We start from the raw sequence: 13,409 nt of genomic DNA, 5'->3' as shown, positions 1-13,409 counted from the left end.
TTTTTTAATTTCTTAGAAAATATGATATAAGATGTTCGTAAAGTTGTGGTACGCGAAATTTGGAGCATCAGAACTCTTGAATCATAAGTACGAATGAAATAAAATTCCCACTATTTTTTGTAGATATTTTTGAGATAGAATCCGTGGAGGGAAGTTTCGACGTTCGTCCCTACGAATGCCATAAACATATGAAGTTGAAGAAAATATTTTTCAGAAGCTTGAAAAATGCGGTTGTAGCATTTTTATGGACAAATGGGAATTTTATGAATAGGCTGGGTAGAAATATATCGTTCTGAAACAGACATGTTTGCACCAAGTGTAGACATCCCACTTCCGCGATATTGGTGTATCGTAAACACCGGCCTGTTATCCGACATTGTGGCGTAATATGGCAATATTCACTGTACCTTATGTTGTCGACGCATGTAGCTGGCCACAAACTTGCAACAAGAAACTTTCAAATCGTTCAAGAAGTCATGACCAGACATATATAGATTACTTTCCCTCAATGATTTGCAAGTGTCTTGTTTGTTTGTAAGAAACTATCCGTAGTCTATCAGTGTGGGGATCTGACGTGCTAACAACACATCACCCTAAAGGCAAGAGTACCGAAGTCAGCTGGTAGGCTTTTGCTGCCTGAGTGCGTTACACCAATAGTTCATTGTTTTTAGTTTATTTAATCCCATCATATAGTAAACATGGAAGGTTGAATAGATCAGAAACTATTCTATACACAGCTTAAAATAGAGTACTTTTATGAAGTTTGGCATTGGAACAAGAGTTGCTTAAATAGTCAGATTTATTAAGAACCAGAATATATATTTTAAAACAGTTATTTTTTTTTTTTCTGGATCTCAAAGAGGCATCGAGTATCTTTGTTATACACTTTCACCATCTATATTGTCACAGATTATTCAACTACAAATCCTACATTATTACAATTATGTTTGCACTTACACTTTCAAGTGTCTTTGTATCCACCTCTTTTGTTAAAATATCAGATAGCAGCTTTTGTGATTTTACATATTTTAGCACAATATTGATGTTGTCTACCTCATCTTTAACAGTACATTCTGGTCATTTTTATTATTTACTTTCACCCAATCAATTGCTGCTTTGCTATCTGTTTCTATCATAACACACACATCTAAACATTCTGTCAGACCAAGTACACACGTTAATTTCTTGATCTGTTCAATATTACACAGTAGTAACACAGTTCAATGATTTCTGCTTTATATGTCGATAAGGCAACTAAATCTTGCTGTTTACTCTTCCGTGCAGCTAGCGATTTCCCTATTTTTAACGTAGATGATAGAAAGCAAATTATTATTCGTGCAGTTTTATAACGTATTCTAAATAATAATAATAATAATAATAATAATAATAATAATAATAATAATAATAATAATAATAATAATAATAATAAAACGCCGTCTATTTCGTGTATATCGAGATAATTCTTCAGACTACTGATAGACTCGTGGGCATCATTTACGTAACTTCCGCAGAAACATGGCGCGAATTTACTTTCATTGGGCGGAAGTTAAAATACTTTTCGAAGTCCATTGAATTCATTAATACTCTAAATACAAAAGAAGAGAAATATAAAAGAAGGACGTTAGCATCCTGCCACCGATCTTTTCGTTTAGTTGAGGCTCTCCTTCCTTAGGGTTGTTGTTTGGACCCAGATGGTTCAGTTGAAGAAGGCTCTAATAGGTGAGCAACTTAGCAGGCCCAAACCTCCCAGAAATTGGCAAAAGATGTTATCAGTCCTGTTGGTATACAGCAATTGCATCTTACATAATCATCTGTTACAATCTGTTGGTATTTCGGAAGGTAAAGCCAGGCTCCTTGCTGCCTCATCTCTCGAAACGGGTGCATGGTTGATTGCGATACCTTCTCCGCCTTTAGGCCTTCATTTGTCAAATGAAAGCTTTCGAATTGCTGTTGCCTTACGTTTAGGTTTTACTGTTTGTGAGCTTCATCGTTGTTCAACTTGTCAGAAAAAAGTATTGTTAAAACAATGTTCATGAAACTTTTAGACTCTTTATATTTAGCACGGCATAATTTTCACTCATCCCAGACAATCACAGAACACAAACAGTAAATTAATAGCAAGCACTATACGGCTGAGTTTGCTCAGTAGGGCCGGCAACCAGCCACTAAAGTTTGGGGGAGGGGCATAAATATGCTAGGAAACCCAATCGTCACAATTCTAGATCTCTTTGTATCAATAACTACTTACAATAATTGGTTTGGGGCCAAAAAAACTTAGGGGGACCAGCCCCCCCCCTAATTGCGGGCCTGGCGGGGCATACAGAAGCAAATGCATGGATTACGTTAAAAGCCAATAAGCAATTGTCTCAGTTCCTTCTTGTCCCGCTAGTGTCGTGACGAGAAAATTCGTCTCCGCTGTTGTATGAACATTATCAGTATAGTTACCTTTATTTATTTCTCGTGGGCAGCTTCTTTCTCCACATACCATACTTCAATCTCGTTCTCTTTTTAAGAAAAAGAAAAATATGTCGCTCCTAGAAATTTGTCATCTTGGGTCCGGACCTCAGACGCTCGTTCGTGAATATGGGCCTGAGTGTATATATCATTTGAAGATGCAAATAGAAAGCACGTACAACAACTCTGGGGGCCTGTTTCTGTGTATCTATTTCGTTATCAGATATCTAGATATTGAAGGGCCCAAGCAATCTTTGCGAGGGGACTCCCTTGGCCTAGCAGATCGGTAACCGTGATTCTACAGAATGCTTGTGTGTCTGTGAGCTCCTTCAAGGAGTTTTTGGCTACGCCATTTATGATGAAGATTAATAGTTTGCCTTTAATGGCGATTACTATGCATTTAATTACGATTAAAGCAGAACTATTTTTATACTATCATTTACATAAGCTTCAAAAGGGCGTTGAACTAACCATTTCTGTTTTGTTCTATTTCCTTGCTGTTTCGTACGTTCTGTACAGAAACTATAGCTTAGTTCGAAATAGAGTTGGTAATACTTGAGAATACCCAGCTTACGTCTAAAGCATATGTAGGGTTACAAGGGATGAGGAGGAGTAAGAAAAATAGTTGGGCATGCGTATTCGACAGAAAGCAGACGAAAACTTCGCTGCTTGCAGTAGGTCTGGAAGCCCAAGGAACATATCATACGATAAGAGGAAAGACAGAAAATGTGTATCTGAGTGACGCGCATGTGTAGATTCTATTGTCAAAGGAAGGCGAGAGACCGCATCCAGCAGGTTGCAGTGGAAATAATTGTGATAATTACAAGCAAACAATTATATATATATAACATAAATTTTCTTATTAACAAGGGATGCCGGGCATACCGGAGTTCCCTTACGCTACGCCGCTGATGAGTAGTACAGAAGAATTTAATATCACTGGCATCCAGCCCTTCCTGCTAGTTTCTAGCGTGCGTGTCTTTGTTTATGTGTTCTTGGGTTCGATTACCAGTTGCAGAGAATTGAACGCACTAACGTTATAGTGATTCTACTTTAAACTGTATGTCCACGTTTCATATATCCTCTGTGATGGAAATGAACGCTAAAATTCAACAAGGAATAAAAAGTAACTTGTATCAAAGGTTTCATTTCAAGTGTTTAGTAGAAGATTATTCCTAGGTTTACCACAATAAATGGGGCAATTGAGATCGAATAGTGTGAACCTAACAAGAGAAAGCCAACATGATTCTGTTGTTTTATTTAGAGCAATTGTTGAAAGATGTTTAGAAACAGAAACACAAGTATATGCACTGCTGATGAATCTAGAAAAGGCTTCTAATCAAATGAACTGAGATATTTTTATGGGAGTTCTACATCATGTTAGGATACCATGCAAGGATTACAGAACTTTCTGACGAAAGGTACATTTGTACTTCAATCAAGGAAAATGTTCTTGGAGAGTTTTCAAGACGCCTAAGAATGGTACCCGCATGATCAATCGCAGCAAGAACATACCGACAAAGAAGGTAGTTCTTCCACAATGGCAAAAACAGAACAACCCAAGCCCAAACGTACAGAAGACATAGTACAGTAAGTGTGTCTGCTTGTTCGCAAGCAGAACTCCCAACACAAAGAGCCATTTCCACAAGTGTGAGAAATAAATAATTACAAAAATTTACAATTGAAAAAAAAAGAAAGAAAAGAAAGAAAACGTGTAATGACACTCGCACCGAGTGTCATGCCGTGCAAAATCAGTGCCCGGGGCGAGAGTATACGACGGCGCCCCTGTACATATGAGCGAGGTCGACAGATCAGCCGCGAATCGCCATCATTGCTGGCGCGAAGCGTAAGAAAATTTTCAAAAATAAACCCTGTTTTTCCTTGTTTATGAGCAATTTTTATTATTTTTTTCCTTCCATTGTATATATGTGCACATGCATTTTCCGAACATGAGAAATATTTTTCCTTTCTCTCTTTCTTTCCTTCTTTTCTTTTTTCTTCCAGAATTTTGCGCCCCTTTACTTCGGTGCCCAGGGCCGTCGGCCCGCTCCCCCACGGCATGGCACTGCTCTTACCTGTGAACACATCTAAGAACGAAGGATTTAGGGGTACTGCTATAAAAGCGTGACATTTAACCCTTGATGAGGTTTCAATATTCTTGTCAATTTACAAGCAGAACGGTGTCATTTACTGTCACTTCAGCGACCTCAGGGACTAAGTATGCTGAGTTCCCACTTTTCCATATACCGCAAAAAGTTATCCTCGCTGATTCATAGTATCAGCAGCAAATGCTACGAATGCAAGCTTCCGCTGCATAAAGTTGCGTCAAATATCAAGGTGACTGTAGCATATTATCAACAGTATTCCATCGAGTCATTGTATCGTGGGATATCCCGTCTTTATACGGTGATAAAGGTCCCAATGTGTGTGTGTAATCATCAAAACGAAGTGGCCACCGTTCGATTCAAGTAGCCGTTGCACGTGAAACAGACATTGGAACTATACTGTATTCGAACATCCATGCGAAAACTTCCGATGCTGCATCGATGAATTTTTGTCAATCAAGTATATGAAAAAGCAGTTGCCAAACGTCTTGCAAAGACAGTGCATGATTTGTGGAAAATGAAACATGAGTGACGCAAACTTAATCAGACTACTCTTAACAAAACCCTCCTATGGAAGCTCAAATGTCGAGCTGTTGTCTACAGTTGGGATGTCATGTAGAATATAAGCGTTGATGAAAACACGGCTTCCTGCTTCGGATTTCATTTTCATTAATGTGGATCGAGTTTCTGTACGCTACGAGAAAACCATTCTCAGAAGCTTTCAAAATATTAATATGGATAAATTGAGTGATGAACTGGGTGAAAGAAAAAAAAGGAATGTCATATATAGGGCTAGATGAAATACGTAACAATATTGAAGCTACGTGAAAAGGTGAAACCTGGGTACAAGATTGTCAGAAGAATATCTGTATAGATGTTGTTGAAATATATATATATATATATATATATATATATATATATATATATATATTACAAATAAAAAACGACTACGATAAAAATAATTCATTGCTCTTTGTTCCGAAGCGAAAACTAAAAGTCTTTATTTACTAATATTAAAATAATAAATTAAAGTAAAAAAAAAATAATAAGATATTAAAAATAAGTCAGATGTTTACGCTTGTTATTAGTACACCTCACATCATGAAGTCCTTGACTTATTATTTGATTATGTAATTCACACCTCTGATGCATGGGCTTACAGCTCGCGTCAAGTGGACTTTGTGGTGGACAAACACCGTGTGTGTGGGTTTTCTCGGAATTCTCCCGTTTCCTTCCACTTTCTTCATTCCATCATTTTCGTTCATTTTCCATCATCATCGTCTCCTTTATCTAGCCAGTATAACCATGGGACGTAAAACTTAAAAGATTTCTTAAATAATTAATACTTTTCTGACCAGAGTATGTACTTCTTTATTAAAATAAAAAATAATTCGTAACAGTTCCCATAACATAACGTTATCTTCCTCAGACGTTAATTGGTATGTATGTTCATATTAATGTAGGTAATAGACACATCATAATATTAAAATATTGATATACAATTTTAATAGCTGCTTTTTGTATAATTTTAAATTTATAATATGTAACAATAGGGCTTAGATATTGATTCAAAATCAAGTCCAGTTCTATCTGAAATAGTAATGGGTAGGTGGGAACAGAAAGTGATAAAGGAGAAGGAAAAACCTAATATTGTATTGCAAATACGTAGATGACTGTTTAGGAATATGGAAAGGAACAAGACAACAAATAGAAAAGTTTATAAAAAGCATTGATGGTGAAGAGAAAGGGATAAGCCTGGAAACAAAGTAGAGAAAACAATAGAATAAATTACTTGGACATGACAATAGAAAGGAAAAAAAGGAAAATTGCATAGAAGATGGTTTAACAAAGAATGTGCGGTAGGGATTTGCTGTCATAAAAGAAGTGACATAGATGATAACATGAAAAAGAACTTAATAAGAATTATGGAGAAGAGAAGAGAAGAAATAGATAGTGAAGAAGAGAAAAAGAAAGAAGACCTAGAAAAGTAGAATCAAAGAGGACAGAAGGAAAGGAGAGAGATAAAATACAAAGAAAGAGAAGAGAAAATTGCATGGGATAGAGAGCATTAGAAAAAAGACAGAGATACTAAAGAACTTACTAAGTAAATGCGGTTTGAATACGTACAGAAAAGGAGGAAGTAGAATCCTAGAAGTGATTAAGAAGGCGAGAAATGAGAAGAAAATAAAAGAAGAAAATGGAGTAGTGTATATAGTGAAATGCAAGAAATGTAACATACATTGGAGGAACAGGAAAAAAGCTGAAAAAAGAGTGAAACAACATAAGGATGAAGTGAGACTTAAAAGAGAGAATAACACGATATATAAACATGTAAAAGAAACAGGACATGATATAGATTGGGAAGGGGTACAAGATTTAGAAAAAAAGAATAGAACATTAATAAGAAAATGGAAAGAAGCGAGAAGGATTAAGAGAGAAAAAGAGGAAGATTAATGAATTGGACAAATGGACTTCAAATTCATGAATTATGAGATAGGTTGTTAGAAAGAATTGAAGAATAAAAATTCACGGATAAGAAAAGTTACATTATAGAACATAGAACGGAGAGGAAACGTCAAATTGAATTGATATTTGGGAATAAGAAGAAGAATAGAAAGAGAAAAATGATAATAGTGATATATAATATTAAAAACAGTTATAAATTTTTAAAATGAAACTGTAAATTATAACAATATTTTATTGTTACATAGTATAAATTTAAAATTATACAAAAAGCAACAATTAAAATATCATTGTATATGTATATCAATAATTTAATATTATGATGTCTCTATTACCTACATTAATATGAACATACATATGTCAATTAACATCTAAGGAAGATAACGTTACGTTATGAAAACTGTTACGAATTATTTTAATAAAGAAGTAGATACTCTGGTCAGAAAAATATTAATTATTTAAGTAATAATTCCAGAGTCAACATGGAGGAAGTTTCATGAAAGCTTTCACTTTATCTTATTTAATATTGATAACAGAAAATTCTTTGCACTTTTCAGTTCGGAACAAGGACTGAATTATTTTCACGGCAGTAGTTTGTATATTATCATTATTTGCTGATTAAGTTTTCTTTTATGTTGTCTGCTTGTCAGTGTGTAGTATAAAGTAATAAAGTACCTAATAAAGAAAAAAATATTTAATATATTAATCATCGCTTATTTACTCTTTCCCTCCTATTTTCTCTCTTTCCTTTTCTTACAGTATATATATATAATATTAATCACATGTGCCGCGATGTGTTTGTCATGGTATATTTCACTTTTTTTAAACGTCGCTGCACGCGTTATTCCGAGCACGGGGAGCCTCGTGCTGGCGGTTCCTAATACTTCTAACTTCTCGTACAAGTTTTGCGTGTCCACTGTTATCAATGCTAACTTTTGATCTACTTTAAACCCACCTTGAAATAGGGCATATCTAAGAATTCTGTTGAGTGCATATGTGGGAATTATACCCTGTATAAAATCCCTTGGACACACATTGCACACTGATGAAATACGAATTTTTGGATTGCGTATTATGATTTCCTTTACGCTGATATAGACTGTCACTGTACAATTTCTCGAATTCGAATTAGATCTAGTTCAGATTTAGCTCTTCCACGATTTTCGACAGCCCTAGCTCTGAAAATACGTCAGGGTTCATACACTACCTGGGAAACGTGGATAACCTGGAAATCTGAAAAATTGATTTTGGAAGAAAAAAATCCTGGATAATTCAGGGAAATCGACATCTAGTAAAAAACCTGGAAATATCAGGGAAATTGGGTTGACTATTTTTGTATATTTTGAATGTGTTCAAGTATAGAACAAAGTTTTGGATATTTTAAATTTTATTTATTTTAATTATTTCTTTTCTTGTGACTCAATATTTAATTGCAATCGTTCATTGGGGAGAAGGGTGGCCATTCTTAAATATATAAATATATTATTCTTAAAATTTGTGTGTTCTCTTACTGTTAGTGTCTTCCACTATACCTGGAAATTGCAAAATTAATATCTGGAAAACCTCGAAAATTCAGGGAAATTGAGTTCAGTATTTTTGTATGAACCCTGTACGTACTTTTTTCCCTCAACCCCATAGGAACTTATTTTATTTTGATGTGAGGAATCAACTCTTTCAGTTAGTCTGTATAGTTTATTAGCACTCATTATATTCGTAATCCTCGTGATGAGAGCTTGTGTTTCATACTCATACCTATACTACGCGAGAGAAACAGTATGTCAGAAATTGGCCAAAATGAGGTAAGTCAAAATTGGAGATCTGTGTCATGCTCTACCTCTGGTTAACTTGGTATAACTCAATTCTAAACGTAAGTTGAATAATCGCGTCTTAGTACTGTTAGTATAAGTGATTCATACTTGGTAAAATAAAAAATCGTTTGATTTATACTGTTTCTCGTGCGCAGTTTATTTAGGAAAAGAAAAGAAGCATTCAGCTTAGACTTAATGATGAGTTACGTTCGTCGTGTTGACTTTCTTGTGATTACATCTATTCTTGTCACTATAAATTCTGTTACATCATTTATTGAATTTTGAGCTTCACAGTGGAACTAATGGACATGAATATATTCCCATATACGGACATGTCAAACACAATACTCTCGTTTTGACTTCGCTGTAGTCGGGTAATGGAGATGATTACATTTTATCAATGTTTTAAAGGGCAATTTCACGTCAAAGCGAAAAGATTAGCAGAGTACCAAAAGGGATGCTAGCTTCTGTTTCCAGAAAGATGCCTACTATAGTTACAGAATGTAAACTTGCAGAATGTATTTTGCATAATTTCTCTTAGTCTATAATATTTATATATTTAATCATATATACACTATAGTATTCAAACTTCGCTATCTGAATTCATTTATTTCAAAAGCTTAGCGTTCTACTATATACCTGTGTTATTGGCTAACGGATCGTTTGAAAGACAAATAAATGAATATTATTGGGGTGATTTTGACAATCTACAATGAATTCACCTCTTACGCGTTTATTCTATGATAAAAGCTTTTGAATCTTTCAGTAGTATTTTTCCAAGGTAGGATTGAGAAAGTAATAAGAAAAGATATAGGTAAAATCGGATTAAAACAATAAAAACTTGTTGGAAGTGTCGAATTGAATGATGGTCCGACGGTGAAGGGGCTTGTACACACGCAGTTCGTGATCTTCCCTGTGGTTCAACATCGACACTCCATTCTAACTGTCCTTTCGTGGCTTATATAGAATTGGTGTTCAAAACGTATATTCAAGTCCATACATGACAACGTGAATCGTTAAATTCATATGAAGGTTACTGTATTGGAAGAAAGGATGTGCTGAATGGATATGGGAATGATTGTTTCAACTTTGCACCTGTAGAAATGGTGAAGAAACTCTTCACTAAATTTCAATATACTGCTTTGAATACAATTTAACTACGTTTCTCGTTGAGTTATCTATTTCAAATTATACAGAACACTGTAAAACAAATTGCATCTATATTATAAAATTGAAAGTGACTATGTTTGTAACTCTTAATCTCTTGAACCGCCCGACGGATCTCGCTCAAATTTCTAACGTAGATGCGGTTCTGGTCTGGGAATGTGTTTAGCTATTCACTTTGACGGTAGAACTTAGGGGAGGAGGGAAATTACAAAAAATAAATAACACTTAACTCTTGAACCAATCGACCCACCTTGCTCAAACTTTCAACATAGCTAAGGTTCGAACCTGGAATGTTTATTATTATTTCACTTTGACGGAGTAACGTACGGGAGAGGGAGGAAGGGGAGATAAACTAAAATCAATATATATAAAAATAAAAGTGACTATGTTTGTGAGTTAATAACTTTTGATCCACCCGATCGATCTCAATCAAATTTTCGATATAGATGGAGTTCGGACCTGGAGAGTATTTTATCATTTCACTTTGGCGGTAGATCTTAGGGGAGGGGAGGGGGGGAAATATATGAAAATGAATAAAACTTAATAACTCTAGAACCATTTGACCGATCTCGATCAAACTTTGAACATAGCTAGGTTTCGGGCCTGGGACGTTTTCATCATTTAACTTTGACGGTGCAACGTAGGGGTAGGGGAGGGGAAAAATAAAAATAAAAGTCACTGTCCTTGTGACTTCATCATGGTTAAACCACCCAACTAATCTTAACCAAATTTTTAACATAGATGAAGTTCGGGTCTGAGATGTTTATCATTTCATTTTGATGGTAGAACTTAGAGGAAGGGGATAGGATGGGGAGATATATAAAAATAAATAAAACTTAATAGCTCTTGAATCACCGGACCGATCTTGATCAAATTTACAACCTAGATGAAACTTGATGTTTTTTGTCATATCACTTTGACGGTGTAAGTTCAAGGTGGGGGAGGGGAGAGACAAGTAAGAATAATCGAAAATGACCAGTATTAGTATCGAATCCAGTTTCGGTGTCGCTAAGATGAACAGTGACACTTCTGATGCTATTTAAATCAAATTTCAGCCCCGCAACTTGGGAGAGGGGAAGATATATAAAAATGATCGAAATGAATTGTATCAATGTCGAATTCATAGTTTTCGGGGTCACTGAGATCAACAATGACATTTCCGATGCCGTGCCCCGCAACGTAGAGAGGAGGGGGATATATAAAAATCATCGAAAATGACTGATATCAAAGAGCGCTTTAGTAATAGTAAAAAGTGACTGACTAACGGAACATATTATTTTTTATTAATTTAATACAGCGAAGCGGGTAATTGATACTAGTAATATATAATTTCAACTTCCAGATATGATTCTTTCCTTTCTTTTTTTCCAATTTGTAATGCAAATTAATGATAGAATGGTTTAAATATGAAATCTTACATTATGTCATATGAGTTTTGGAAAAAATGTTCGTTAGCATAGAACAATTAATATTACTGATATTTTGTAATAAACAACATACATGAATTTATGTTAGATTGTGTAAATGTTCAGTAACTGGTTTTACGACTAAAAATATTGGTTTCCCTGTATGAGTTTGTGTAATTGATTTTAAGCATGAAATATGTTGTTTTTGTTTGCAGAAAACAGGAAATGCCATACGTGCACTTGGACGCATGGCTACTTTATCAGCAAGACGTAACTCAGCTAGTTCTGCATCAAGTAGTCCCAGAGCCAGTTTGTCGAGTGTATCTAGAATGTCTAGCCTAACTGAGGACCAGAGAGATAGCATGTTGTGTGAACAAAGTTTCGACAATTTTTCTAACAAAGACCTAGATAGCCCTACGTCATTCGCACCTTCTAACATTTGTCCAAATAGTCGACCCGATTCTCCAGAACACTTAAATAGTCTCTCTCTTAGAGAACGAATGTTTAGTGAGCGTAGTGATAGTGGAATTAGTGACTGTTCAATAACAGCAACAATGTGCTCTAACCAACTGCTAACTAAAGAATTCTCCATTTCTGAAATGGACGAAGACCGAGATTATGTTGAGCCATTATGTCCATCAGAAGACAATTATGCCAAATTACCTATTAATGCATGGTCTCATCACCCTAAAACTAACTCCACTAGTACTAGTAAATGTGTTGATAATTCTTCTTCTTCCACAGTTACCAAAATCAGAAAGGCAGACAGCATAAAATCTCGAAGTTCCAACTAATCGGAGATATGTATATATACGTATGTATGTAGGTGGAGCACTGAAAAGTACGAATGAAAATATGTCGGAAGAAAATCGTCCCGAATATTGTGAGGGAAGTAGGTCATCACTTCAGAAGGCACCTAATCACAGTAAGCAGCCATCTCTTTCTGCCAATGTAACAAATATCAATTCAGCCTTATGGAAACGATAAGACATTTAAATATATGTTTAGAGAAGGCTCCTTTAAATTATTACCAATTGGCATTGTCTTGATGATGAGTGTGAATGGTAAAGAAGAACTGCATTAGTATTTTTGTAAACTGTTTGTGAATGCAAATATTGTCCTGCATCCATATGCTGTACCCAGAACCGATACTGCTGATTGTAACTAAGCAGGCATAGTGAATAAAAAAAAGTATTGTATAGTTCGTCTTTCTAAATATTCTACTATGTATATTTCATTTCGCCTTTTTGTCTATGTGCGACACGTATTCCCAAGTTTATGTGCTCAGTACCACAACAAGGATTCTTTTTAGTTCGATCTATGTTTTCTTTTACTGATCGTGACCTAGGACAGTTCTTTGTTATTCAATATATATATATATATATATATGTAAAAATCCGTTTTTCACATAGTCAGACCGAATTACGTATTTACTATTGTATTATTACTGAGTTGTAGTACTAGGCAGATGTTTGTTATGTATTCACGTTTTTTGTATAATTAAGCAGAGATAGAAAGAAAGAAAGAAAGAGGTAAAGAACAGAATTCGTGATTTTTATTTGTACTGTATAATAATAGTACATTGTAAAATTGCAATGTGTTAATAAAGCCTATAAGTTAAACATTACTTCCTTAATTATACCCAAAACAGTACATACATTCTAGAGGTCAGTAAAGAAAAATTTAAAAAAATGGATTCTTTTATTGTCAGTAAATAATGTAGTGTAGAGCTATTAAAACAATCACCTGGCCTAGTTCATTAAAGTGTTTATAATGAGTATTTTTCTCTGTAAACAGCTTGTGAAGATTGTGTTGAGTATGTGATACACTCAAGTATTTACTCAAACTATTACTTACGAATGTGAAAATATCAGGCTGTCTAAAAGCTATTGAGCCTTAGGAGGTCAAAATTCAGAATTTCTTTCTTTGATTTGAAAATATTATTATGAAACGACTTTTGCATAGCTTTGTTCGATGACCTGTTGCTTTTCCGGCAACACAGTAAA

At 34.9% G+C, this 13,409-nt stretch overlaps 1 protein-coding gene across 4 annotated transcripts in view; it reads left to right on the top strand.

Annotated features, from left to right (window-relative positions):
- Window positions 1-13,025, top strand: part of LOC145674687 (uncharacterized) — a 1,315,729-nt gene extending 1,302,704 nt beyond the window's left edge. For 3 of the 4 annotated variants that reach the window (XM_081744917.1, XM_081744916.1, XM_081744919.1), the window contains one exon: window positions 11,619-13,025. In XM_081744917.1, the coding sequence (XP_081601043.1) occupies window positions 11,619-12,197 (579 nt within the window). In that variant the 3' untranslated portion in view covers window positions 12,198-13,025. The remainder of the gene's footprint in view (window positions 1-11,618) is intronic. The other variant, XM_081744920.1, reaches the window with a different exon arrangement.
- The last annotated feature ends 384 nt before the right edge of the window (window positions 13,026-13,409 follow it).

Source organism: Thermobia domestica, chromosome 17 (genome assembly GCF_964235325.1).
Source record: "Thermobia domestica chromosome 17, izTheDome1.hap1.1, whole genome shotgun sequence".
NCBI lineage: Eukaryota > Metazoa > Arthropoda > Insecta > Zygentoma > Lepismatidae > Thermobia > Thermobia domestica.
This window is presented reverse-complemented; position numbering and strand designations above follow the sequence as displayed.